The sequence below is a fragment of the Penicillium psychrofluorescens genome (assembly GCF_964197705.1).
Source record: "Penicillium psychrofluorescens genome assembly, chromosome: 6".
NCBI classification, from domain to species: Eukaryota; Fungi; Ascomycota; class Eurotiomycetes; order Eurotiales; family Aspergillaceae; genus Penicillium; species Penicillium psychrofluorescens.
The window spans coordinates 1,796,146-1,822,421 of NC_133444.1; the positions used below are offsets into that span (position 1 = coordinate 1,796,146).

The 26,276-nt window shown below is 54.5% G+C and overlaps 11 protein-coding genes across 11 annotated transcripts; 4 read left to right on the plus strand and 7 right to left on the minus strand.

Annotated features, from left to right (window-relative positions):
* Positions 1-451: 451 nt before the first annotated feature.
* Positions 452-1,949, plus strand: PFLUO_LOCUS9165 (uncharacterized protein; the record flags this gene model as incomplete). Its single annotated transcript, XM_073786964.1, has 2 exons — positions 452-1,272; positions 1,322-1,949. 2 exons carry the CDS (start codon positions 452-454, stop codon positions 1,947-1,949), a joined length of 1,449 nt encoding a protein of 482 aa, XP_073643167.1.
* A 1,165-nt stretch (positions 1,950-3,114) lies between these two features.
* On the minus strand, positions 3,115-5,628 carry PFLUO_LOCUS9166 (palmitoyltransferase akr1; the record flags this gene model as incomplete). The annotated part of the gene is made up of 6 exons (XM_073786965.1): positions 3,115-3,800; positions 3,853-3,965; positions 4,020-4,284; positions 4,342-4,414; positions 4,473-5,276; positions 5,353-5,628. The coding sequence occupies 6 exons, from the start codon at positions 5,626-5,628 to the stop codon at positions 3,115-3,117; spliced, it is 2,217 nt and encodes a 738-aa protein (XP_073643168.1).
* Positions 5,629-6,110: 482 nt separating this feature from the next.
* Positions 6,111-6,875, minus strand: PFLUO_LOCUS9167 (uncharacterized protein; the record flags this gene model as incomplete). The annotated part of the gene is made up of 1 exon (XM_073786967.1): positions 6,111-6,875. One exon carries the CDS (start codon positions 6,873-6,875, stop codon positions 6,111-6,113), a length of 765 nt encoding a protein of 254 aa, XP_073643169.1.
* Positions 6,876-9,577: 2,702 nt separating this feature from the next.
* PFLUO_LOCUS9168 (uncharacterized protein) lies at positions 9,578-11,284 on the minus strand (the record flags this gene model as incomplete). Its single annotated transcript, XM_073786968.1, has 4 exons — positions 9,578-10,195; positions 10,255-10,734; positions 10,788-11,067; positions 11,139-11,284. 4 exons carry the CDS (start codon positions 11,282-11,284, stop codon positions 9,578-9,580), a joined length of 1,524 nt encoding a protein of 507 aa, XP_073643170.1.
* Positions 11,285-11,620: 336 nt separating this feature from the next.
* On the minus strand, positions 11,621-12,991 carry PFLUO_LOCUS9169 (uncharacterized protein; the record flags this gene model as incomplete). Its single annotated transcript, XM_073786969.1, has 1 exon — positions 11,621-12,991. One exon carries the CDS (start codon positions 12,989-12,991, stop codon positions 11,621-11,623), a length of 1,371 nt encoding a protein of 456 aa, XP_073643171.1.
* A 403-nt stretch (positions 12,992-13,394) lies between these two features.
* Positions 13,395-15,296, plus strand: PFLUO_LOCUS9170 (uncharacterized protein; the record flags this gene model as incomplete). The annotated part of the gene is made up of 1 exon (XM_073786970.1): positions 13,395-15,296. The coding sequence occupies one exon, from the start codon at positions 13,395-13,397 to the stop codon at positions 15,294-15,296; it is 1,902 nt and encodes a 633-aa protein (XP_073643172.1).
* A 331-nt stretch (positions 15,297-15,627) lies between these two features.
* PFLUO_LOCUS9171 (uncharacterized protein) lies at positions 15,628-19,052 on the minus strand (the record flags this gene model as incomplete). The annotated part of the gene is made up of 2 exons (XM_073786971.1): positions 15,628-15,815; positions 15,866-19,052. The coding sequence occupies 2 exons, from the start codon at positions 19,050-19,052 to the stop codon at positions 15,628-15,630; spliced, it is 3,375 nt and encodes a 1,124-aa protein (XP_073643173.1).
* Positions 19,053-19,788: 736 nt separating this feature from the next.
* On the plus strand, positions 19,789-22,001 carry PFLUO_LOCUS9172 (Leucyl aminopeptidase yscIV; the record flags this gene model as incomplete). The annotated part of the gene is made up of 7 exons (XM_073786972.1): positions 19,789-20,118; positions 20,173-20,257; positions 20,341-20,560; positions 20,614-20,851; positions 20,903-21,271; positions 21,323-21,810; positions 21,875-22,001. The coding sequence occupies 7 exons, from the start codon at positions 19,789-19,791 to the stop codon at positions 21,999-22,001; spliced, it is 1,857 nt and encodes a 618-aa protein (XP_073643174.1).
* Positions 22,002-22,145: 144 nt separating this feature from the next.
* Positions 22,146-23,437, minus strand: PFLUO_LOCUS9173 (uncharacterized protein; the record flags this gene model as incomplete). The annotated part of the gene is made up of 4 exons (XM_073786973.1): positions 22,146-22,657; positions 22,720-23,065; positions 23,121-23,155; positions 23,371-23,437. The coding sequence occupies 4 exons, from the start codon at positions 23,435-23,437 to the stop codon at positions 22,146-22,148; spliced, it is 960 nt and encodes a 319-aa protein (XP_073643175.1).
* A 162-nt stretch (positions 23,438-23,599) lies between these two features.
* On the minus strand, positions 23,600-24,539 carry PFLUO_LOCUS9174 (Tap42 interacting protein; the record flags this gene model as incomplete). The annotated part of the gene is made up of 3 exons (XM_073786974.1): positions 23,600-23,713; positions 23,766-24,156; positions 24,214-24,539. 3 exons carry the CDS (start codon positions 24,537-24,539, stop codon positions 23,600-23,602), a joined length of 831 nt encoding a protein of 276 aa, XP_073643176.1.
* A 228-nt stretch (positions 24,540-24,767) lies between these two features.
* On the plus strand, positions 24,768-26,060 carry PFLUO_LOCUS9175 (spindle assembly checkpoint kinase; the record flags this gene model as incomplete). Its single annotated transcript, XM_073786975.1, has 3 exons — positions 24,768-24,860; positions 24,922-25,872; positions 25,926-26,060. The coding sequence occupies 3 exons, from the start codon at positions 24,768-24,770 to the stop codon at positions 26,058-26,060; spliced, it is 1,179 nt and encodes a 392-aa protein (XP_073643177.1).
* Positions 26,061-26,276: the final 216 nt, after the last annotated feature.

The following is a 26,276-nucleotide window of genomic DNA, read 5'->3' on the forward strand; positions in this document are numbered from 1 at the left end:
TCCAGCCATAAATATCGGACACCGAACAACTCTAGCGGATCTGTTGATTGATAAACCGACGAACCTGGGCAATTATCGCGCCCATTAATCCTTCGCGCGACTCGCCTGCTCCCGTTGGCCAATCCTCGGATCCACCCTTTTTATCTGATCCGCTCAATAATTACGGAATTACCGAATCTCGTACCACGACCATCTCCCACCCCCGGTCGCTTGCTTCCGACAGGCCTCGTGGGTCTGTGGTGGAGTGAACGTGAATTCGGCTGGTCGAAAAAGGCACTGGATTAATACCGGCAAGGTTTTTTTCCTGCAGCAATTGCTCTTCTTCAGACAATTAAATAAAGCCACCGCGGCCCGCCAGCTCCAGGAACTACATATCTCCCTCCCTCCATTTCTGCACTAGACAACCCTAGGGCCTATCCCCCGGAAGCTCGAGCGAAGCTTCCTGGACAACATGGAGCAGCCACGCGTGCAAGTTCCCTCCGGCCGGTCCCTGCTGGGCTCGACGCCCACGGACGAGATGCACGACCTGCTATGTGTGGGGTTCGGTCCTGCGTCCCTGGCTATCGGTATTGCGCTGCATGATGCCATGGATCCCGCGCTGAACTATCCGCTCGCCAATCCGAACTGGAGGCCCAAGATATGCTTCCTAGAGCGCCAGAAACAGTTCGCCTGGCACTCGGGCATGTTGGTTCCCGGCTCGCGCATGCAAATCTCCTTTATGAAGGACCTGGCGACCCTCCGCGATCCGCGTAGCAGCTTTACCTTCCTAAACTACCTCCACCACAAAGACCGCCTGGTCCATTTCACCAACCTCGGCACCTTCCTGCCAGCGCGAATGGAGTTTGAGGACTATATGCGCTGGTGCGCCCAGCGCTTTGAGGATGTCGTTGCCTACGGCGAGGAGGTCGTCGCGGTGGTACCCGGAAAGACCGATGCCCGCGGCGCTACGGAATCGTTTATCGTCCACTCGCGCAACGTTGGCACGGGCGAGATCACCTCGCGGCAGGCTCGCAAAGTGGTCATCGCCATCGGCGGCAAGGCCAAAATGCCCCAAGGTTTTCCGCAAGACCCGCGCATCATGCACTCGTCCAAGTACTGCACTGGGCTGCCCGCCGTGCTGAAGAGCGAATCCGCGGCGTACAATATTGCCGTGGTGGGCAGCGGCCAGAGCGCGGCCGAGATCTTCAACGACCTGCACCGCCGGTATCCGAACGCGCGTACGACACTGGTCCTGCGTGACTCGGCTCTCCGGCCTAGTGATGACTCTCCTTTGTGAGTCCTTCCTCCCAAATTTCAGAACTTTTGCTGATTTGCTGTCTAGTGTGAATGAAATCTTCAACCCTGAACGGGTGGACAAGTTCTTCCAGCTATCCGCCGAAGAGCGCAGTCGTGCCATTGCTACAGACAAGGCCACCAACTACAGCGTGGTCCGTCTGGAGCTGATCGAGCAGATTTACAACGACTTGTACCTGCAGCGGGTGCAGACCGCAGACGAAAAGCAGTGGCAGCACCGCATCCTGCCAGAACGGCAGATTGGCCGCATCGAGCACCACAACCCAGCGAATCGCATGCGCATCCACGTTCGGTCAACACGTCCTGATATTCCCGTGGGACACGATCGAGAGGTGCTGGAGGTGGACGCTCTGATGGTGGCGACGGGTTATCAGCGCGATGCGCACGAAGAGCTGCTGGACCAGGTGCGCGCTCTACGCCCCGCCGGCCAGACGGCATGGAATTCTGGCCGAGATTACCGTGTCGAGCTGGACCCGGGCAAGGTCAATCCCCAGGCCGGCATCTGGCTACAGGGTTGCAATGAAAAGACCCACGGCCTCTCCGACAGCCTTTTGTCGGTGTTGTCGGTCCGGGGCGGAGAGATGGTCAGTTCCCTGTTCGGAGGTCAGCTGTCGGGAGCCTTGATCCAAGATACCCGGTTGCGCGCCATGCTGTGAAGAAGACCGGTCCCTTCCGGTCCCGGTAGAACCAAAAAATTGGTGCAGAGTGTTTTCACCTGCTTGATGATGATTCCCCTAATTACACTTGTCTTGTGTTATTCTCCGCTTTTCTCCGCTATTTTCCTATACAAGTGTATATTGTATGCGATAGACTACTAGCCTCCTGTGTAACCTTTTTTTTTTTTTTTTTTTGGTGAACTTCAGACCACCCAGCAGGGCAACAATTCCCGAGACATTCGTGGCGTGATGCCGACCTGGAGTTGTCCGACGGAGACAGAGGAATCCAATAAAACACGGTATGTACACGGTAAATTATTACCGTCGGATACTAGTGTTCTTCTAGATCCATTCTACACTTCCCAAGCGAGAACTAAATCGCCCGAGGTGTCATGCCGACGCTTGGCAGATTGAATTACTGGCTGGAACGGCAGGATTCGGTCGTATGGATGTGGGTCGGTGGCGCATCAGATAACGCACAGCGCGCGAGAAGATTTTTATCTGATCGAAACCCCCTGGTACGTAACATGCTACCCAGTGTGGTCCGATTCCGGCCAGTTCAGTTCGAACAGGGCACTAATGTGTATGTTATGTGCTGTACAAGGCGGGCCATACATCTCGGTTCTTGCTCTAGAGCGTCGGTCATGTCAATCTCTTACCCAACAGCGTAGAAAGTGGACTGGACGGTCTCCTTCGCTGCTCGCTTCTCACTTCCGAGACCCGCAGAGTAATCGGAGTACGGCCGTAGGGGTGACGAAATCCACAATTCGACAAATCGCTTGGCAGCCGACTGGGTAATGGGGTGGCCGGCATTGAGATCGGCCGATGTGACAGTCGTGCATAGGTGGAGAAAAATCCATCTCCCGACTGCGTGATATACCGGAGGTTCCTGAGGACACCTCGGAGGTGTGTTTGGCCTGCATGCTGCCGGTGTCAGATGCAGCTGCTAGCAGGGAATGCACTGATCGTCTATGTCTGTGTAGATCTACGCCAAAGTTTCATATCCCCGTACATGGTCACAGCCCAAAAAGGAAATATCATTATTTACTAGCATCAACTGTACAAGTTCTCTAAATGCGTCGAGAAAAGGTGAGATCCATGTCGCGTGCCCCAGGCAAATGCTCCCATAAGAAGAAAGACGAAAGAGAAAAAATGGCACGCCTGCTCAGACCATATGCTCTGGGTCCTCGTCGGCCACGCTGCGGTATGCGGGCCCCTCGCGCGATCGACTGCCTCCGCTTCGCATGCGCATCGGGACTTCGTACATGTGGTGATAGTTCACCACCTCGCCTCCGAGCATGCCAGACCCAGACTCGCGTTTCCCGAAAAGAGGGGCCGAGTCGCACCAGAAGTCGCGGCAGTTACCCAGCACGCCACGCGAGAAAGGATTCTGCGGCCGTGACGACCCACGTCCCTCGCGCAGCCCGTCTCGAGCAGTATCCCGCGCCGTCGCAAAGAAAGTATCGATCCCCAGCAGAGATGACCACTGTTGGAGACAGCCGTGTCGCCGCCGGGGGGGATGAGGGTGTGCCAGAGCTGGGTTGGGGCCCTGGCCTGAAGCTGAAAGGCCAGCCGCGTCCAGTGAGGTGGTTCCCGCGGTCATGGCGGATGCAAAGGCCTGTGAACTCGGGTACGAACGATCAATCGAGTTGCCTCTCATGTTCTCGTAGGTCGTCTGGTTGCGAGAGATCTGGACCAGTTGGACCGCACAAAGCATTGTCACCCAGACGAGCTGCAGAGTAATCCAGAAGTTGAGCACCAGGGTAAAAGTGTCACGAGACACGTAGTCGCACAGCGTGTCATTGATGATGTTGCACTTGGCGTTCTTAGGGGCGGGGAGGGTATTGATATCTAGGTTGTTGTGTCAGCCAGTGAAATCAGAAGGGAAGAAGCTGATACTCACATGCAATAGTAAGCTGGACAAACAAGATGATGCCGATTTCAAGGCAGACAATGTATAGCGCAAAATGGCGGATGTTGTTGGCTCCCACACAATTGTCGATCCACGGGCAATGGCTACGTTGAAGGGTTAGTCGACTATCGGTAAAGAGACAAAAAGAAAATACGTACTGGTCATGCTTCGCAACGCAGCGTCCACAGCGCCGGCAGTGCTTGCTCCGCAGCGGCTTTCTTGCCATGCAAGGAACGCAAAAGTTCTCCTCGTCAAACTTCCACTGCTCGAAAAGCTGCTTGACAACCTCCCTCTGTTGGTTCCGACTGCTCAGTTTCGGCACATAGCCCGGGTCTTCGACCATCGAGATGAAGTAGAAATAAGCTGTCAAGCCAAAGAAGACCGCAAACAGAATATTCAAGATTGGAGACGAGGAATAAGTTGCTAGTTCATCTGTCAGCCTTGGTTCCTGTGGCCTTCGAGTCTTGACCAAGTACATACCGGGCAACACTTTGAACACATATCGGAAGCCCACCCAGAACAGTGAACCGGCAAACACACCGGCTAAATACGGCTGCAAGGATATCAGATTAGCCACAAATTCTTCGGCTCTGGGACGACTTGAGCCATACAGTCTTTTGAAGAACACGATACTCGGACGGCCCTTTGTTCGCAACTTGCTGCGCCATCCACTGCATCCCAAATACCACCAGCAGCATAAGCGGGACGCCAATGAAGATCACCATGTTGCTCAAAATCCAGATGGCAACCAAGACGGTGAAAAAGGGCCAGATGAAGAAAAACTTGCCCATGAGGCTCTTGTTGCGCACATAACTGGCCATTCCCAGCGGCATCTCCTTTTGAGTGCCGTCAGCGTCGAACCCGCGCTCATTAAGTGCGCGGTACCATGTCCGCAGCGTGTTCATCTCCTGAGCCACCGTTGTGGGGGACTTGCCATCTCTGGTCTTCGTAAACCGGTCCGCACCATATTCCAGCAACTTCAGGAGACAGGGCAACGAGCCCTTGACCAACGCCCAGTGGAGAGGACTCAGTCCGCCCTCATCCACCGCATTCGCATTGGCACCCCATCGCAGGAAGAGATCCACGCACGCCGGGTATCCCTTGTAGGCGGCCCACATCAGCCCGGTATGGCCTTGCTGGTCCACCACATCCACGGGAATATCCTGTTGTAGGAGCAGCACGAGCAGGAACGCGTTGCCGTCGATCGTCGCCAGGTGAAGGATGTTGTACCCTTGCACATCGGTCAGGAGCGGGTCCGCGCCGTGGTGGAGCAGTAGGTGGACGATATAGTAGTGACAGCGTTGGGCCGCCCACATGGCCGGCGTGGCTACGGATTCTCCTCCTTTGGCGTTTACGTCGGCGCCGTTGTCAAGCAGGAATCTGCACATCGCGTACTGGTTGTTGATGGCCGCCCACTTTTCAATACACACACTGTCAGCAAAAGATCCGGGCGCCTGGGGATCACCCACAGCAGGGAGGGGGGGAGCGCACATGTAGCGGAGTGATGCCTTCCTCATCGCGGTGGTTCGCCGTGGATTTCTTGGCCGTGAACAAGTTCTGCATGGCTCCAATCTCACCCATTCGCGCCAGCTGCATGATATCTTCTTCCACCGGGACGGAGCCTTTGGAGCCATCGGGTCGCATGTTCTTCATTTCAACTTCGGCGTTCGTCGGCGACGTTTCTTTCGAGGTCGAGGTGGACGCGGCGCCCGAGTTCCCACCGGCCGGACTGCTGCCCGGAGTGTCAGATGAGGAAAGCTTGGACATGGCGAGTCAAGTCGAACTCTCCGTCGTGGTCAAGCGCCGAGTAAGCCGGTGGTGATGGCAGGCGGGACAAGGAAAGCGAGGGCAGGAAACTGAGATGAGCCGGGGGGACTAAGCGAACATGGTGAACGCATGCGCAGTCGACAGAATAGATTCGCCCGGGGTGTCGTGGCTTGGGCGTGGCAGTGTAAGAAAGAAAAAAAAAGGGAAAGGGAAGGAGGTCGCGGGCGAGTCAAGGGAGAAAGAACAGCAACCAGTCACGCCAGCCCGAGATCGTCTGCCTAGGAATACTACACCGCGGTCTTGTGCCGTCTATCTAGTCCCTTTCCACCAAAAAACAATCATCCTATCATCCTCATCGTCTTCTATCCTTCTATCCCAACGGCTTCGGTTCGGGGTGGCCGCTGACTCAGCCAGGCAGCCGCGTTGGCCCTGTTGATCGGTGTGTTGATCCTGCCAAAGACGATGGCTATGATTCTTGTACATTAATTACTATTATGGTCCTTCACGTACATTGAGCTGTCCGGCTCAGAATCCACCGAGAGCGCTGTTCGGCTGTCCTGCGCGCGCACCTCCTCCATCAGCATCTCCGCATCCACGCGTAGTTCAAAGTCCGCCAGGAAACAAAAGTTGATCTCCAGCTTCGACAGCTCCTGGTTGCTGACGCCGCCCACTTTGGCGAACCGACTGTGCCGAAAACTCAGGTCCTCCAGGGCCTTGTTAGCTACCAGCAAGCCCGCGAGGACCAGCCGGTGCATGTTGCGGGGCGTGACGCGAAGCGCCTTCTCCACCAGGGTCATCTTGGTAATATAAACGCTCGTAGCGAGATAGACTGCGGTCGACATGGGACAGTAGCGGTGTAGGCGCAGGAGGTAGTCCTTGAGCGCGATCGGGGGCACTTTCTTCGACAGGAACCGCCGGGAGATGATTCCGAGCTGAAGAGCTTCTGCTCGTGAGTGGTCACCTCCGAAATTCACATGTGCGATGTGAACCGGCATAGCTTCTCCTTCTCCTGGGGTCTGACTTTCCCCCGGGGTAGAGCTGTCGGAGTCATCTTCGGACGTTTGCGCGAAGAATGTGTTCAGGTATTCAATTTTGTGGCACAGCAGGCTCAGCGCAGTTTCGGGAGTGATGTCGAAGGCACCCGTGGCGCTATTTAGCAACGGCTGCGCGTCCGTCTGTTCGATCTCATTCGAGTCCAGCTTCAGCAGTGCCCGCGGGGACTGTGTTTGTGTCATGACAGCGGCCATGTCGGGGGTGTTTATTGCCCTACGCAGAAGGGTGGCGAGTCGCCGGTTGTGAGAGGAAGAGGGCACCTGAAGCGACAGGAAGACAGTGGCTCCTCGGATAAATGGCTCATTTTATGGCACAGATTGCTTTGCTCGTCCGTGGTGTTGGGGGGAGGGAGGTTTTGAAGCGATCTCGGGTGGTGCTGTCGTTCAGACGGGAGGCGGGTAGGTCCAGCGCGTGCGATGTTAATGCCAGGGGTTTTCGAGGGATTCGAGGTGGTGATAATCGCGGGGAAGAGGAGACGCGATCTATAGTCGGTGGTGAAACGTCTAGGCCCTCACTGCCAAAGTTCACGTGCCCACAACCACCGTCGGGTAAACGGCTCACTTGGGATCCAATCCGGCCGACAGGGGACCCACGGGCGGACCAGCTCGAGACTGGGGAAGGACGAATGCGAGCAGGGGGATGAGGAACGAGGATGAGAGAAGGAGAGAAAGAGAGAAAGAAAGACAAGAAAGAGAAGAAAGGAGATAAGGAAGGACCCACCGTTGACCCAATGAGGGTCGATGACTACCTCGGTAGGTAACTGTGTATTATTAGCTTCCTCAGTAATGAATACTTGACTAGAACTATATCTTGGGGTTTCCAGAGCAAGGGGATTGATTCTTCATGAAGTATAGATATGCGATAATACTAGTAGGGTTGTACATACTATATATAAGGCTTTCGATAATGAAAGAGCATCTCTTAGTGCCCTGAAATGAACCCTGTCTATTGCTTTCTGGCTAGGCATAACCATGTTAATCCAAACACCAACTGTCTAGATACAGAACATGCATGCCATCATTCAGTCCCAAAAAAAGGGGTTGAGGCATGGCTTCTCATACAACTGGAACGCTGTCACCTCGCTGAGAAACGAACGCTTTGCCCATTCGAGCCTGGTTTCCTAGATGGCCTTGCAGTGGTATACTGACGGTTCTGACGCATTTGCGCGTCATGGAGAATCCTCTTGCTTGAAGTTTGCATTTGAATGTACCCTTCTCGAACCATATAGGGATACCTTGTTTCGATGAAGGGGTCAACCCCGAAACGAGAAGAGCTTGAATATCTAGGTGTTCGTTTCTCTTGATACGGTCGAGGATATCGATCCTCAATCGTGACTTTTGCTCGCTGGGAACTGCCGGAGGGCGTAGAGGTTCTCGGCCGTTTGGCCTCAAATGTTGGTCTGCTCGGCTCCACAGTGAGGGTGGAAAAGATCCTCTTTCCAGCTCGGGGGGGAACAGGTTCGAAGACGGGTGATGATGGCCGAGGGGCGCGAGAGGCACCAGATAATTGGGACTTTCTGGTTGACTGCGCAAGGGAAGGCAGAGGTGGTCCCCTAGCAGCCCGCGGCGCACGAATCGGTTGAACTTTAGGCTCAACCGTCAGAATCCGCACAGTGGGTTGTCGTTGCATGACTTCGGGCTGTGAAGGTATATATCGTACTGTAAACGGGCGAGGCGATCGCTCACGGATTGGGAAGATTCTCATTGGACGATGCTGGGCCGCTCGTCGATGGACATGGTCGTTGCCCTCCGCGTGCCAATGAGGTCGAGGTGATGGTGTGGATTTTTTATCGAAAAGGTGGGAATGGAACAAATGCGAAAACCAGGACTGAGAATGCATCTCTCTGGTTTTATTCTGCTGTTTGCGAGCCTGGGTTGGTCGGGCCGGCGCTGGGAAGTCTGACGGTGACCACACGGTCTCTCCACAGCGATATGTCTGGCGACGGGAATGGTTGTTGGAACGGGTAGACTTCGGAGCTCGAGTGTCATTCCGAAGCTTTCGAGAAAGATGGTCACCATAGACTTCAGTAATATATATCCGATGCACTCGGCGAAAGAATTGCATCTTTAAATGTCGATCACCAACAGATCAAGCTTCAAGACACAAGGCAGCGCCTTGAAGATGAAGATTTACTATCCTCTTTGCTGACACAAAGAAAAAAACAGATATAAAACAAAGTGACAATAGATGGATATATAAATAAAGACCCGGCTTTAGGGTAACTAGGTCTTTGAACGTTGAGACAAAGGTGAGAAGAGCGACAATGTCATGAACCAAAGGCAGACGGTGGCAGTCACGATATCGATACAAAGCAGGTGATTCCAAGATGTCGCAACGCTAGAGGCGTCGATTTTTTGTTCGTTGATTGCAGACAAAGCGAAGACCAAAATAGACGACGATTGCGCCGTTCGTCTCTGGATCTTTCGAACTCGACAGCAGAAATGTGCTCCATTTTATATTCGAGGTCTGCGATAAATGTAGATGTGATGAACGCAGGCAACAACAGGCCTTTGCGATGTTCGGGCGTGTGGCTGAAGGATCTCAAGTCTCGGGGGCTAGTGACTTGGGCTCGTGACAGGAGGCTCTTCAACCCGTGAGACTCCGAGTGAATTCTTGAAACTGTGTATTGACTCACTACCCAAGGCAGAATGCAGCTTCTCATATCTATAAGTAATCTGTGAAGAATCAAAGGGGGTGTTCAGTTCCGGTGTGCACCAGCCACAGCACCAGCCGCCGAATCAGCGGGCCGGGAGCATGTTGGTAGCGCGCTACTGAGACGAGCACAACAATCTACTGGCCCACAGCGCACGAAAAACGGATGCGCTGCCCTTATAATGACGTGCATCGAGTTGCGCGGGTCTCAAGCCAACTAGGCAGAACCTGCGCCGCATGCCCTTCAAGTCCATCGCTCGACGAATCGTTCGTAGTTCTTATCCCGCTGATGGAGTACATCCGAGTTAACCCGCTGGATTCCCTTCTGAAGCATTCCCAAGTCTGCCTCGATGCCCGAGAGCTCTCTTGCTTCATCGGGATCGGGCAGCGAAGTTTCGAAGTGGGAGTTGGAGTGCAAAGACGATACCAGTAATTGGGATGCCACGTCCCCAGCGCCCAGGTGAGCCACCAGTGGCGAGTCAACTGCAATGCCGATATTCCGGAGTGTCTCGGAGAGTGCGGCGCGCTTTTCGTGAAGCGCTTGAGTACCGCCTTCTTCGGCTCGTGGACGGAGCACGGATTCGGGCGACACGCCTATGCGCCGCAAAAGGCTTTGTAGGGCTGATTGTTCTAGCACGGGGCTAGAAGGATTCCGTGCATTCGAAAACAAGACACTTGGCTGCAAAGAACGACGTCTCAAAGAATCTCGCCGGGACGATGGTTGTGGCCCGGGTTGCTTAGATACTTCCGTGCGGTAGAGCGCGGCCAATTGCTCGAGAGTTTCACACGATGATTCATGCTCTCCAAGCCACACTGTCATTTCTTCGCTGGAAAGAGTCATCTCGATCAAGAGGTCAAGCGCCTACACGCGAATCAGTTGTGCGTTTCATGAAAAGCCTCAGTAAGCACCACAATACACACCTGTTCCAGTTTCTGTTGAGAGGCAGCGCGTATTTGGCTGTGCTCGTTTTGGATCTCTCGTAAAATGGGCTCAGTGAACTTTTGCTTCGTGGACATGTCCGCTAGGACCTCGATCTCGGGATACAGAGACTCCAGTTCTTCTTCCAGCGCTGCGACGGTCTCGTCATCGCCACCTGTGCCACATCCCAGCGCCGAATCACCTGCCAGTACCGTTTCAAGGAACATCCGGTCGAGACGGAAGTGGATTTCCTCTGCCACGTAGACCGCCAGCTGTGTCGTCAAACGGGAGGCTCGCTTGACGGTCGAAGCATTATTGCCATGAGACTTCACGCCGGAAATGAGCGCCTCCAGGCCTGCAAGCGTCTTGTCGTCTTGCTTCAGCCGGGTGGACAACGATGACAGTATCCTCTTGTTCTCGGCGCTGGCCCTGTCCATCGCGTCCGTAAAGCTGATCTCAAGCTCGCTATAGAGCTCACTGGCCTGCAAGATGTCAGTGGCACACTTTACGGTCTTGTGGCCCAAGGAAGAATTACCGCAGCTGTCGTGTTTTGCCTTCCTGCTTCATGCTTCTTGCGCAGTCTCGCAATATCCCGACTTCGGTTCTGGGCCAGATCGTTTTCGAGGCGGATTTGCTCGTTGAGTTGTTCGCATTGGGATGCCAGCGTCTGTGTCTGCCTTTGGATGGCTGCGGTCGACGCTTCAAGAGATTCGATCGCGCATCGGAGGTCGTCTTCCAGCACGGCCCGGGTCGCACCCAGCGCTGGGTCGTGGAGAACGGTCTGAAGGGAGCCTGACCTTTCCAATTTGGAGTAGCTAACAGACTCTGTTAGCTGGTCACCGATAGCTGAGTCGGTGAGACTTGCACTGTGAGCTCTTCTCGGGACAACAGGGTGTCGGGGCGGAGATGAGTGGACACCCATTCCGCTTGTTTGGGATTGTCCCGCAAGGCAGATTCGATCACATCAGGCTTGACGGACAGTCCACGTTCTTTGAACGCCGCAATCACCACATCGGTCGGAGAGTGGTTCATGCTGGCCGGTAGAGGTTTCGGAGAAGAACAGAAATGGCGTGAGTCCGGGAAAAGTTGCCCACGGCGTCCAATTGAACTGACTGCGTGGGGATGGATGACAGACAGCGTCAAGTATTGAGAAGGTGCATACAATGGGTGTCTTTCGGGTACTGACTGAAAGTAGCGAGGAGGGTCTATGACTACGAAGTGAACAACCAGCCTTTGCGGTGAGGCATCACGTGCATGTATATACAACTTTCCCGTTTGGGCAGAAGCAAGAAGCAGAGTAAACAACAAGAGGTATCAATAATAGTAAGCGCTAGCAGTGATAATTAAACATTCGGCCAACACACAAAACTAGTCGCCCATCTCCGACGCAGACACGTATTCAAACTCCAGTTTCCACTGGTCAATCTCCGCAAACTTCTTCGCGGCAGCTCGCAACTCCGCGCTTGTGAACCGAGGCGTCGCCCGCATTTCAGACTCAGCCTCGGTGTCTGAATCCGGAGGAGAGGATAAAGGTGAGGATCCCGGTGAGGAAAGAGCCAGCTGCTCGTTCTCTTTATCAATAGAACGCGAGTATGTAGCTGCTGATCGCGCGGCCCTAGGCTTCGCCTTGCTCTTACGCGTTTTTGGCCGATTGAGCTTGGACGATTGATCCTGAGTACTGGCCAGAGGCTTGCGTGGCCGGCGAGAGGGGAGGTAGCTCAATTCATCTTCGTCACCAGACGCGGCATCGTGCTCTTTATCGCTATCGCTTGGAACCTCAAGTTCATCGGCTGCTCGGTGCTTGCGCCGACGTTGACGACGGCGGGGTAGAAGCCGGTCCTGTAGCGCGGCGGTGGATAGATAAACTGGGTCTTTAGACTTGGACTTGGTGTTGGCATTTTCTTCAGTGGCCACTGGCGCAGTACTGGTTCGGGAACGGGCAGAAGGGCTCCACGGAGGACTGCTGCTGGCGGGTGGTGCGAGAGTTTGGCTGAAAACCTCTGGAAACTGCGAGGGCCGCAGTGTATCCTCCGACCCATGGGAGACCTGATCATCACCCTGATCGCGTTGTACAGGAGTAGCAGTCAGGGTGTCCGTTGCTGCGGATGGTGATTCTGACTCTGGCTCTCGTGCTTGTGCTGTTCGTGTCGTGCGTTTGCGCTTGCGCGAGCCACTGGATGACGGAGGTGATTGGGAGGGCGACTCAGCAGGCTTGTGGACCATCGATTTCCGGGCGAGATTCAACGGCGTAGACTCATCCTGAGGGCTCAGACCTCCGAGAAAGTCGCTGTCGTCCAAGTCAGACGAACCCTCCTCCGCCTGCATCATATGAAGGATACTTTGCTGGCGCGGTCGTCGCCGGAAGTTGCTGAGAACGGAGCTTTCAAAGGCCGGGGTGCCGGGGACTCGCGAGCTCATGTCACCTTTACGGCCTGCGAACGAAAGAGTAGATGAGTAGCCTCGAGATCGCGTCGGTGGTCGGCTGGCCGTGCCGGGTCGACTGCCGGTGCCCATTCGTTCGCCCATGGGTGACGACTCAATTGCATTATCGTAGCTCTTGGTCATGGGGGTCTGGCTGCGCAGTTGGTGCCGGGGGTCCAGCGTCGAGTCCCGTTCGGGGGAGTTGGGCGCATTCGTGGAGGCATTGTCGCGGGCTGTCTGTTCGGTCAAATCGGCGCTGGGAGCAGGAGGAGGGCCCTTGGTCAATGGCCGAGTTCGTTTGGGAGCTGGGCGCGGCATGGTGTTGGAGGGGGATTGTTTGTTGTGTTGTAGTGGGAAAGAAGCAGCAACAACAACGCGTGTTTTGGGGCAGACGCGTGCACGGGCCACTTGGTACTGTATACTCCGGATCTATATACTTCATTGTTTGTATTGTTGTTTATACCTATGTAGGTGGTCTTGATCAATCGAGTCTGATTTATGATCATCGGTATTATTCCACTCGGTCACTAACTGACTCACCTGACTCACTTGCCTGACCCGCCACGGAACTTGCTCCGCCTTCAGTTCAGTGATTCTTCTGGCCATATTATTATTCCCGATGACTTGTCCCACGGACTTCCCCATGATCCCAAATCTTGGAGGAAGAAATATATCAAGGTGCCAAGACGGGGTTGACCCCAGAACGAAAGATTAACAGCCTATGTCTCCGTCACCGGAGAAAGAGGACCTCTTGATGAGTTCCGCCAGCGAACTGTCCGGCGGGAAAAAAAAGCGCTCAAATTCAGAGGCAGCCGAATATCCCCGACGACGAGCAACCATTGCATGTCAAATATGTCGACTACGAAAGACACGATGCAACGGAGCCCGACCCAAGTGTCAGCTCTGCACCGACCTCGACTCCGACTGCGTCTATCGTGAGCCTGGGATCAAGCTCGATGCCGGAGACAAACTGATCCTCGAGCATTTAACCCGCATTGAAGGCCTGCTGCATTCCAGTCTAGCAGGACATGACCTTCCTCCTTCTCAGTTGGCGCTGGCGTCAACCTCTCCAACCACGAGTAATGACTCCAACATCGGTAGCGATGATCCGTTCGCCAGGCCATCCAGCGCAGTCCATGTATCTAGCAGAATTCCCGTCTCCGCGGGCCTTGGAGGCTGGGCGAACCCGCCTCCCCCCATGAGCATTTCGACGATGCCCAAGATGCACACCACCCCAGCCCTGAATCTGCTGCAGTGGCCCCTGATCCGGGATCTGGTTTCGGGGCCTTACGACCCGCAGAATCTACTGCAGTTGGAAATGGCTCGCGAGCCATTGCGAATGACCCCGAGCTCGGGGTTTGATCTGGCCAACGCAACTACCTATGTACATGCCTTCTTCACGCACGCGAATGTTTGGTATGCGTGTGTGAATCCATATACTTGGAACAGATGCTACCAGATGGCTCTCGCTCATGGATTCCAGGACGGCCCCGTAAGTTGTCTGGTACTTTTAATACTGGCCCTGGGAAGCGCTAGTCATCATGGGAGTATATCCTTTGTGGCACCAGACCGCGAACCGCCAGGACTTCCATATTTTGCAGCTGCCTGGAACCTCCTACCATCGGTCATGATGCGCAATACGGTGATTGCGGCGCAATGCATGGTCTTGGCCTCTGCCTACTTATTCTGTCTCGTTCGGCCGCTGGAGGCATGGATGTTGTTGTCGAATGTGAGCATGAAATTACAGCTATTGTTCGGCGACAGCCCGAACCGCGTGCCGGTGCACTGGCGAGAGCTCAGCGTGCGCGTGTATTGGAATGCATTACTCTTCGAGAGTGATCTACTCGCAGAGCTGGACCTGCCACACTCTGGTATAGTGCACTTTGAAGAGACGTTCGATCTTCCGGGTGGGTTCGAGGAGGAAGACGACGAGGACGAGGAAGAAAGAGGCCATGAGATTGTCGAGAAGCCCGCTGGTGGGGATGATCTCTGGTACTTTCTGGCTGAGATTGCACTGCGTCGACTTCTGAATCGAGTGAGCCACCTCATCTACCAGAAAGGCAGTACCCACACGCTTTCTGGCCTGGGTCCCATCGTCTCTGAGCTGGATTTTCAACTGTCCCAGTGGTACGATAGCCTGCCTAAGCCTATCCAATTTCCTCTCACGCAAGTACCTATCTCCAACCCCGTTCAGACGGTCCTCAGGCTACGCTACAATGCTTGTCGGACCATTATATACCGCCCTTACATTCTAGCAGTGCTCGAAAATGAAGAGGCTGGAAACGATCAAGGAGTGCGAGAGTGTTGTCGGCGTTGCCTCGATGCTACCTTGCGCCAGCTGGAACATATCACTCGGCATCGTGAAGGCCACCTGCCATACTTATGGCAAGGCGCTCTGTCGATGGTATCACAGTCCCTCCTGATCATGGGGGCAACCATGTCTCCCACCCTCTCGACCTTGCTACCGCCTGGCGAGAAAGTGGACGCGATTATTTCCAGCGTGGTGTCCGAGGTGGAGCGATATGCACACCTGGCGCCGAGCTTGAAATTATCGGCGGAGATCATTCGTGACGCTGAGCGACGGCGGCAGATTTGTCTTCGCTCCGCCAGCATTCAGATATAAGTCCTACATTTGAAAGAAATAAATCTTGGAGAGAGTAAGAGGGAAACAAGTCGTGCCAAAGTCAAGCTCAAGACCGTTGGCACCATATAACTGCAATTCACAAACAGGCAGGTAGTAGAGCGCCTGCAATAGATACAACGAACCATGGCCATTGGCGTATGTTTTCGGGGTTTCAATCATAAATATGTCACGAGGAACTGGCGGAGTCGTGGTATCTTCAAAGGGAGACATCGCAAAGGACGGAAAATGTAAAAGACGAGGGAGAGACTGTGTGTCAAGGTATGGGCAGGGGAAAAAACCAAAAAAAAACTTTAAACACCATATATACTTCCTAAATCAGCACCCATTCACTGCCCCGTTTAATGAACTTGTCGAGCATCATGCCCACATCAGTCAATGCGAAGCGGCACACATAGAAACCAAAAAACTCGGCGGCATGTCGCGTGCTGAGCTCCAGACCGACATGCGTCGGGGACGAATGTTTCAGTCCAGGATCTTCAACCTGCTGGGCGATTTGATCTAAAGCTGGGTTAGAACGCAAGAATCAACAGTAGAGTTAAAAGACTTACCTAGAACCTGAACGGCATCAAAGAGACGAGCCAACGCGCCCATGTAGTTGGCATTGGGCCCTCCCAATTCCAGCTGAGTGACATTGCGCTTCGGATGGGTCGAAGGAGTCGCGGACATGGGGAGCGAGTTCAGAGTCAGGTTGTCCTTGTTGCTTTCCCTGACGCTTGCTATGGGGGCACTGGCACCTCCTACACCCGAAGTCTTTGACCGTAGCCGTTTCCAGGACCGTAGGGATGATGACTTGTTGCCCGTACTGGAGGTCTTGCTGGGTAGATTCTCCACATGAGCCGACTCTTCTGGCGCCACACCCTGCTTTAAGAGGGGCATAGCCGCCTGTACACCGACCTCATGTCCCAGTTTCTTGGTCAACACGTTTTGAACCTGGTCGAGAACATTCTCAAGCGCCTGCATCTCTTCTAGCACTGCATCCGCATCGTATGTATCCACCTGAGCCAACTTGAGTAGCGCGGCAGTCAAGAGATCGCAGTTGGACACCTTATCCTCAACAGCTTTGAGTTTGACATTTTTCACTCGCCAGACATCACGGGGGATAAAGAGTTTGGCTGACAAGTAGCCTCCTTGAGGGTGAGCAATCGTCTGATACAAGCTTCGCATCAACCAGAATGGACGGAGAAGGTATGACTCCGGGCACGGCTCCAACGGAACAGGACCATTAGGCATTTGCGAATTCGGACAGCCCAGAGTGGTAGGTGAGTGAACATCACAATCAAAGAGGTTGAGACCACCCGTCGGTAGTCCATTCTGCGTGAAGCTAATACCGGTGGGAGTAGGTGGAATTGGAATACTGTTAGACAGTGCGCTTCTCTGACTGTCCAGGTTCGGGAATGAGCCGCTGAATGGTGTCGTTGGTGAATCAGGGGCGGTGTCGGGAGTGGAAACAGAGACGTTCCGACTGCGGAAGGCCTTGGTGCTCGAACCAGGTCTGTCTAAGCTGTCTGGCGCCGAGGGGATCTTGGCCATGGGCCGCGGGGCGGTTGATGATGGCACTGGTGGCAGCTCTGGTTCCTCCTCTTCTCGCGAGAGCACCCTAGACAGATTGGCAGCGGCCGAGGCGTTCTCCACGAAAGACCCAATCGATGGGTTGCGCGTGTTGGATCGGAAGGCCGGAGTAGACGATCTGGATAAGTCTGAGGGATCATCCTTTGGGAGAGGTGGTGGCGCTCGGCTAGTCAAGGGTGTCGCAAAGGAATCCATTGCTGATTCGGTCGAATCCGTTCGGGCACGGGACCCAATGTTAATCTTCAGATCCCTATTGTGGCCAGACAATCTCCGCGCTCGTACCCCGGGAATGGCGGGAGGTTCATTGGTGGGCATAGGCGGCCGGGTGATAGAGACCCGTTGCGGTGGCAAGCCAGGGAAATCAGACGAGGCTGGAACGGCTGGCAAAACCGAGGTGGGTGGAGCATAGGGCAAGGTGTTGGGCACTTTCTTCTGGTCATCGTCATCTTCCGCAAGAGTCGACAGAGTAGCTCCGGCACTGAGATTGGATGTCACAGAGCTTTCCCAGGTTCTTCCCGACACGTTGCTCGAGCCAGATTCTCGGGGAAGGGCAGACTTGGACTGAAGGCCGAATTCGAAGTCGTCCATCACATAGCCCTTGGTCATCTCCTCCAAGAGGCGCTCCTCCTCTTCCGCTTCTTCATCCAGATAATCCGAATCCAAACCGGGGGGATGGCTATCCATCCTCTGTTCTTGCATGTGGCGCATTGCACGGCCACGATTCATGGCTTCCGCCTCTCGTTCCGCCTCCCGAACCCTTTGCTTCGCCAGCTCGATATTCCTGCGAGCATTGGCCACGATATAGTCACTTTCATCTTCCTGATACTCCATGACCGGCTCTAAGCCTTCGTCGTACGCGGCCTCTACCGCAGCGTCCAGTGCAGCATCAAATGCAGCCTCGGTATCACTGCTCAGGCGACGACTCGTCCGGCGGCGCAGATAGACGGACGATGCCCTGGAATTGGCTGACGATGGTGAAGATGCACCAGACTCATCGATCGTGTCCAGCCACGAGGTTGTTTCATTGGACTCCTGCAGCATGGACGGTTCTCGGTACCGTGGATGCTGATTCTTCATTGACGATTGGCGCCTGGGAGGCACCATGCCTGAGGCCAATCGTTCCCTATCGTCCAGTGCGGAGTCTTGGAAGTTCAGACTGGAGCGGAGAGAGCTTGGTTGAGTATCGATAATCCCGTGGTCATCGAATTCACCATATGACTCCTGACTCAGGGGGCGATCGGGAAGAGCCTTGCCATCATCTTCCGGGAGGGGTATGTCCAGGCGCTGAAGCTCGGTGATCCGGATCATATATGTGTCACGGATCTCCTGCAGCTTCAGTTTTTCCTCCTCGCCACCATTGCTGCGGAACATGACCAATTGAAGTAGGTTGCAGGCATCGTTGTACGCCTCCATGGCGCCTTCAAAATTGGCCGCATTGTCCAGCAGAACTGCGGTGTTTGCTTTTTGGAGAGCCCTGGAGAGCATGACCTTTTGGGTCTGGCTATGATGCCGTGATTCCGGACCCCCTTCCCCATCGGCTAAAGATATGGAGCCTTGGTTGGTATGCGCCACGCTGTTGGCGGGGCGGGCTGTTCCTGTGTCCGTTTGTGGTTTGTTGGGTGATTGATTTTGTGCGATATAGCCGGAGGCCGTAAATGGGGGATCCAGCGGCGAGGAAGTCGGGTCGGCAGCAAACATGGCGGTTGAACCAAGCTCGGGAAGCATCAACATCGGGGCGTCCGTTTGCCCACGTTGAGGACTATGGTTTCCCGTGTTTCGAGTATAGTCCACCACATTCCTCACAGCCTGGGGGGACTGGCGATCACCTGATATCGACATTTTGGAGCTCCCTCGGCGATGAATCCCGTAGTCCGATGGGGCCTTGCTCGATGCGGTGGAGTGGGACCAGCGATTGACACTCCCGAGTCCCTCTTTGATGGGACTGACGGGCGCTGGGCTGTCCAAAGGCAAGTGCGGGACCTTTTCTGTGTGTGCGCCGAGGCCCGCTGGAGTGGCCGGTGGTTTCACCATGCGATTTCGCGAACTTGGTCGTGAGGAACGAGAGCTGGGCCGATTGGGAGCCGCGAAGGGGGCTGGATCTGGTATTGAGGGACGCCGGGGCTGGAACGGCTTGAGTTCATCGTCCACCGCCGAGTGGTGTAGCATTCTCACGGAGATGCGGGCTCCCCTGATCTATACTTCTGAGGCCACTCAATGCATCGCTTCGAAGACAAGAGGCTGAACAAGTCTACCGGAATGCGATCCTGGGACTGAGACACCTCCCTTCTCGCAATTGGCCTGGGAATTCAACGGGTGGCAGTTAGTTGGGCCGATCGCAGGATGATCCCGGGGGTGTTTGTTAGGTTCCCACGAAAGGGAGGGGAGAGACACACAATGAGATCGGAGGGCGACAGGCGCAGGAGTAAGAGAATCCTGGACAGGACCGAGCCAGTGGTGAGTCCAGATGGGCAGTGGTGCTCCGTCGGTTGGGGAGTCAGGGGTCAAACTAGTTGATGATAATAAATAATGGTCCAGTTGGTCCTCAATAACGATTCAGGGGAAGGCGGTGGCCGATGCGGGGGCTGAAGAACACGGGTAATCAAGACCAAGTACAGGACGAGGAGCAATGATCGTGGGTAAGAAAGGGAAAAGAAGAGAAGAAGCAGAAGAGAGGCGATCAATAAATAAGGGAAGAGGCAACCACAAAGATTACCTATGCGCTGCAGACGAATATCCCTAGTTGACAGATCAGAGGGGCATCTACGGATCTATCCTCCATCCACGGATCGATCGCTTAGGCGCGGCTCGCTTGACACCGTGGTTGCTGAACATGGCCCTGCGCTTCTTTTCTCCTCTGCCCACCCGCTGCTCCCCGAGACTTCCCTGCTTCCAAAGACGGACAATGGCCACCCTCAGCACCATCAACCCGCCGCGGGATCCCAACACCCTCAGCAACTACAACAACTGGCGATCCACCCACATCACCGCCAACCTCGATATCCGCTTCGACCAGAAGCTGCTGGCCGGCAATGTCGTCCACCAGTTCAAGTCCATCACCGACGCCCAGTCACGCGAAATCATCCTCGACACCAGCCATCTCGACATTGGCGCCGTCAAGGTCGACGGCAAGCCCTCCCAGTGGGAGCTGCTGCCCCAGCTGGAGCCCTTCGGCACGCCCTTGAAGATCACCCTCGAACAGGGTGTGAAGCTGAATGGCACCGTCGAGGTCGAGGTAGGTCATTGAAGTGCCGGATCATCTGGATGCAGACTGACGGCGCGTGCATAGATTGCGGTGAAGACCACCGCTCGCTGCACGGCGCTCCAATGGCTGACGCCGGCGCAAACCTCCAACAAGAAACATCCCTATATGTGTAGGTGGCTCCGGGCACAAGACTTTCCTGGGAACACTTTCTAGGAGGCAGGCTGTAGTTGTCATGGCTAACGACCGCTCCAGTCTCGCAATGCCAGGCCATCCACGCGCGGTCCATTTTCCCGTGTCAGGATACCCCGGATGTGAAGAGTACGTTTGACTTCAACATCACCTCGCCCCTGCCGGTGATTGCCAGTGGTCTGCCGATCCGACAGTCCTCGGTGACCTCCCAGTCCGGAAATCAGCTGTACCGATTCCACCAGTCCATCCCGATCCCCAGCTATCTCTTTGCACTGGCCAGCGGGTAAAGTCCCTCCCCTCTGTCGCTCGTGTCATTGTATTAACTGGAACCTCAAGTGATGTGGCGGAGGCCCCCATTGGGCCTCGCAGTGTCGTGGCAACCAGCCCCGACGAGCTCGCCGGGTGCAAGTGGGAGCTCGAGAATGACACGGAGAATTTCATCACGACCATCGAGAAGATTGTCTATCCCTATGTCTGGGGCGAGTACAACGTCCTGATTCTGCCTCCGAGTTTCCCGTATGGAGGAATGGAGAATCCCATCTTCACTTTCGCCACTCCCAGCATCATTTCAAAGGTTTGTTCGGATGGGATTCTTCTCGATGATGATGGCTGACACGGTCTCCAGGACCGAGAAAACATTGATGTCATTGCGCACGAGCTCGCCCACAGCTGGAGCGGCAACCTCGTCACCAATGCCTCTTGGGAGCATTTCTGGCTGAATGAGGGATGGACCGTGTACTTGGAGAGACGGATCCTGGCTGCCATTCATGGCGAGCCGTACCGTCATTTCTCGGCCATCATCGGATGGAAAGCGCTGACCGACGCCATGGAACACTTTGGACACGATCACGAATTCACCAAGCTGGTGGTGGATCTCAAGGGCAAGGATCCGGACGATGCATTCTCCAGCATTCCCTATGAGAAAGGGTTTAACTTCCTGTTCCACCTCGAGAACCTGGTCGGCAAGCAACAGTGGGACAAGTTCATCCCTCATGTACGTGGAATTCTTTTTTGCAATGTTGGTCATGGCTGACTTCCTCCTTAGTACTTCACCGTCTTCAAGACCAAGTCTCTCGATTCCTATGAGTTCAAAGCGACAGTCCTGGATTTCTTCAAGTCCGATGCCGAAACATCCAAGGCCCTGAACGAGCTGGACTGGGATAGGTGGTTTTACGCTCCCGGCCTGCCCCCCAAGCCGACTTTTGACACCTCACTTGTGGACGTGGTCTACGAACTTGCCCAGAAATGGAAATCTCTCCCCGGCTCGTCTTTCAAGCCCATGGCCAGCGATATCCAGGATCTCACGGCAAACCAGATCGTTGTCTTCCTGGAGCAGGTTCTCCGCTTCGAGCAGCCCCTCCAGCCCGAGCTGTCGAAGTTGATGGGGGAAGTCTACGGACTGACCAAGAGCGAGAATATTGAGGTGGCCAACCTCTACTTCCAAGTCGGCCTGAAGACCGGGGATGAGAGTGTGATTGAGCCGACTACGGAGCTGCTGGGCCGGATCGGAAGAATGAAGTTTGTGCGACCATTGTAGGTGCCCCCCCTGTCTCGAGTTCTGCGTAACGTTGTCATGTGCTAATCTGATCTGGTCCAGGTACCGCAATCTCCAGAAAATCAACCGCCCCGTTGCACTCGCGACGTTTGAGAAGCATCGCGATTTCTACCACCCGATTTGCCGTGCCATGGTCGAGAAAGACCTATTCGGCAAGAAAGACCATTAGCCTGTTTGCCAGTGATGTTCTCCGTTCTGAAAAGAGTGTGGATGAAAAATGGGTGTGTCATATTATACATGATTTTAGCACCAAGAAGTATCTCAATAGTACAATAGTAAAACAGGAATCCAAGAAAGTTTTCTGTCGACATTATCACCGGCTGGACTCGACAAGTTTCCGATCTGCCTCCGAGTATCCAAAGATAGTGCCCCTGTCCTTGCCGCTGAGAGTAAAGACCATATCAGCCTCACTCACTTGCGAAAGTTGCGACAGAACCCGCCGCATATACGCCACCACCAAGGCGACCTTAGACCAGTCCAGTTCCTGACCATCGGGTCCCGTCGGACTAGCCTTCCACAGGTTGCGCCAGATAGCGGCACCCAGCACCGCGTCACCCTTGACCAGACCTTCATCGTATGCAGCCAGCACACCACGCCACTGAATAAATAGATCCTTGAGGTACTTGTTCCGGATGGTGCGGCTGCTAATGTCATGAAGCACATCCATCCGGTGCTCTGCGTTATGCGAGAAGTGGTCGATCAGGTGGCGGGAGTAAGTCTGGACGCTGTCGTGGGAGGGAAGCGCGCGAAGCCGGACGGTCAATAGATACATGTGGAGAAAGGTCACTTGTGACCAGGTGGAAAAGGTTGGCCGCAGACCGAGTTCTGTATACACACGCGCGCGAAGATTAGTTTCTACAACAGCCAGGACGAGGGAGTGAGCTCACCTTTGAACCACCAACTCTCACCCACGCCCAGGTCTTCACCAGTCTCGGTTTTAGGCACAGGTACTCCCTTCTGGGAGATCTGCGGAATCTGATAATCGGTCTGGCTGGAGCAGGCCTCGAAGAGTTTCTGGGTCATGCCGTATGCGACGTAGATTTCGGCGGCTCCGCCTGGACGTGGCTCGGCACTTCTCGCCAGACGCGGCGATTGCGAGTAGGATCGAATCAGAGGGGTAGAACTCAATGAGGTGGGCAGGAAAGGTTCAGCCGGTCTATTCGAGGCAGTGCGACTGGTATACCGAACAGGGTGTTGGGCGGCGGTCGAGAGCAAGACGCTCTGGGACTGTGGCTGCAGTTGGCGGGTCAGCTTGAGCGGTCACCCGTAGGGATATATATGTGCATACCTGGAGCCATCGCGACTGGCGAAACCCTCGCACGCCTAATGGTAGTGTTCTAGACATTGCTGTGCTTGGGGAGAGTCGTGAAGGAGGACTGTTACGGACGGGGGAAAATCAGCCCGTTTGCACTGTTTGTCTCCCGAGTGATAGATAGGATCCTTGAACTTGAACCTTGAACTTAAGATCGTAATTGTTTCATTCATTATTGGTATTCATCTATGACATTCATTTGCACAATGCTCTCCTGTTTTCATACAGTCCACGTCGATATGTCGGTTGTGATATTCCTGCACCCGCTGCCCAAGACATCGGTTCTGCTCCATGAGCTCATGCTTCTTCAAGCGATGCACGATGGTCTATTTCGGACCAAACGCGTAATCCACCATCCTGCTCAAATATCCTGTGTGATTCGGATGCAATACAGCTTCGTCAGTTTCATTGCACGTTGACCCGTAGGCCAAGAAGAGTGATGTTTCCAATTCACTTCAGCCATCGAGAGAAACCCTCTCCGAGCGTTTGTCCACGACAGGCAGAACCTCGGACAACCGGTTGGGGTCTCGCATAAACGCCGGAACATCCTCCCTGGTCGCTGCCAGAGTCTGCAGATTGTTAATCGACTAGGTCATCGTCAGGAGGAGTGCTGTTCCGTACCTGTCGAATTTTCTCATATTCGCCCTCCTTGGCCTGGTATTCCCGGATCACCTCGTGACTCTCAAAGTCCACATAGACCCTTGTGTCTCGAAGTCGAATCAGGACGTTATCAAGGCGCATGAAGAACCGCGATAGCAGAAGTAGCCGACCCGGCATCACGCGAATCTTGCATGAGAGCATGGCAATCCCATTGTCGGCGAGCTCGTCCTCGTAAAGAACAACTTCGTCAAAGAATAGAATTGGATCAGGACGCTTGAGGAGTTCAATAGGGATCGGTTTGGTTGTTTCTTCGAATGGGCGGGCATTCGGATGGAGGGTGCCTTTGTAGTCGGTGCTGTAGGACCAGTCGAACGGCTTCACCACCTCTTTGATGCCCTCGTGGGTTTTCTCTCTAAATAGGCCTCCGAGTTAATGGCATGCCATCCATTGGACGGACGAAGAAGCCCACCTGCTTTTCTGCCACTCTGTCGAATAGGCCACCTGAAGCATGGACTGTCCCGTCTTGTCCACCAGGTCTAGCGCGTCGAATGCGTTGAATTGAATGCCCCAATCCCCCTTTTCCCGCTCAATCGCCACAAAATTGTCTCCGAAGATCATCTCGGGGGGCGCAATGCCCAGCTTCTTGGTCATCTCCTCAATTGGCTCAGCCTTGAGAATAGGTAGCTTCTGTGTCGAGATGCGGAAGCCCTGGATGGAGACGGAGGTGGGAGGTTTCGCATCTGGCGACACGGTCGCATGCCCGGGGGCAGCGGGTTGAGGGGAATGGGAGGCCATGACACCGGCTGAGGATGAAGACGAAGAAGGTCAGATAAGGAAAGTGAGATAACCACGATATGCCGGATTAAATGCCCGGGCCGAGGGTTGCCGGGGCGACTGGGCCAAGCATGAACGGACAGCCCAAACACGATCGGATCATCAACTCTCACTTCGACGTTCTCCACGACCACCTCGCTTTTCACCCACCCACTCTCCTTCCTACTTCTGCCGTTTCCAACCCTAACGATGACCGCCAAGACACTGGAAGCTCGTTTCGAGCACCTCTCCGTCAAGGACGAGAAGGAGAATGGCAGCAGTGATCGGACCTACAAACACAAGGTACTAAATACTTGACCCTCGTCCATTGTACCTGGTTGTAATCTGATCAAATTTCTTCCAGGGCTCTTCCCTGTCCACAGCCGTCTCATTGTCAGGCCTAGGTGCGGCGGGCCAAGTGAACAACAACTCAAATCGCTCCCACCTGCTGAAGCTGGCGCTTCAGAACACCAATGACAATAAGACCAACACCATGAACTCCCCTGGCAAAGGGTCGCAGGGTAGATCCACGGTCCGGAATGATGAGGCCGACCAGCGCAACTCTACAGTCCTGTATGACCAGCCCTCAGTACCCAAGCAGCTACACCTGGGAATGTTCGAGATCGGGAAGCCTCTGGGTAAAGGCAAGTTTGGACGAGTATACCTGGCCAAGGAGCGGTCTTCTGGCTTTGTCTGCGCTCTCAAGGTCCTGCACAAGTCCGAGCTGCAGCAGGGCGGCGTCCAGAAGCAGGTGCGTCGTGAGATCGAAATCCAAAGCAATCTGCGCCATCCCAATGTCTTGCGACTCTACGGCCATTTCCATGACAGCAAGCGAATCTTTCTGATCCTAGAATTCGCTGGTCGGGGAGAGCTGTACAAGCATCTCCGGAAAGAACACCGCTTCCCCGAGTGGAAGGCTGCGCAGTATATTGCGCAGATGGCAGCGGCATTGAAGTATCTGCATAAGAAGCATGTGATGCACCGTGATATCAAGCCCGAGAACATCCTCGTTGGCATCCATGGAGAAATCAAAATCAGTGACTTTGGCTGGAGTGTCCACGCGCCCAACAACCGACGCCAGACCATGTGTGGAACGCTGGACTACCTGCCTCCAGAGATGCTTAAGCCCGGCTCGCAAGACAACTACTATAGTGAAAAAGTGGACTTGTGGAGTCTAGGTGTGTTGATCTATGAATTTCTCGTGGGCGAAGCCCCCTTTGAGGATACGCCCGTCATGACCCACCGGCGGATCGCTCGGGCAGATATGTCCGTGCCGTCATTCATCAGTCCGGAGGCGAAAGATCTGATCAAGCGGGTGAGTTTTGTTATGGTTTTGTTGTTGACCTCGGGTGCTGACTAGTAATATAGCTGCTTGTCCTGGACCCCGAGAAGCGGATTCCGCTGGACGACATCCAGCGGCATCCTTGGATCGTCAAGCACTGTGTCAAAGATGATAGAGCGCTGAAGCGGAGTTCCGGGCCGTCCAAGGAGGACAAAGCATGATCCATTCTCGACGCATGGCAGTTTATCGGTGTTGGGGTGTTTTAATTGCGTCTTGGAGTTTGCGGTGTTGATTCTTATTAGCATTTTCGGGTTTTGGGTGTTGCTTTTTCGCAGAGGGATAATTGGGGAGAGATGCGCGATATGGCACCATGTGAAGTTAATCTCGGCCTTCCAATTGCGTCCATCAAATATGATACATCAAAGAAAAGGTCTAGG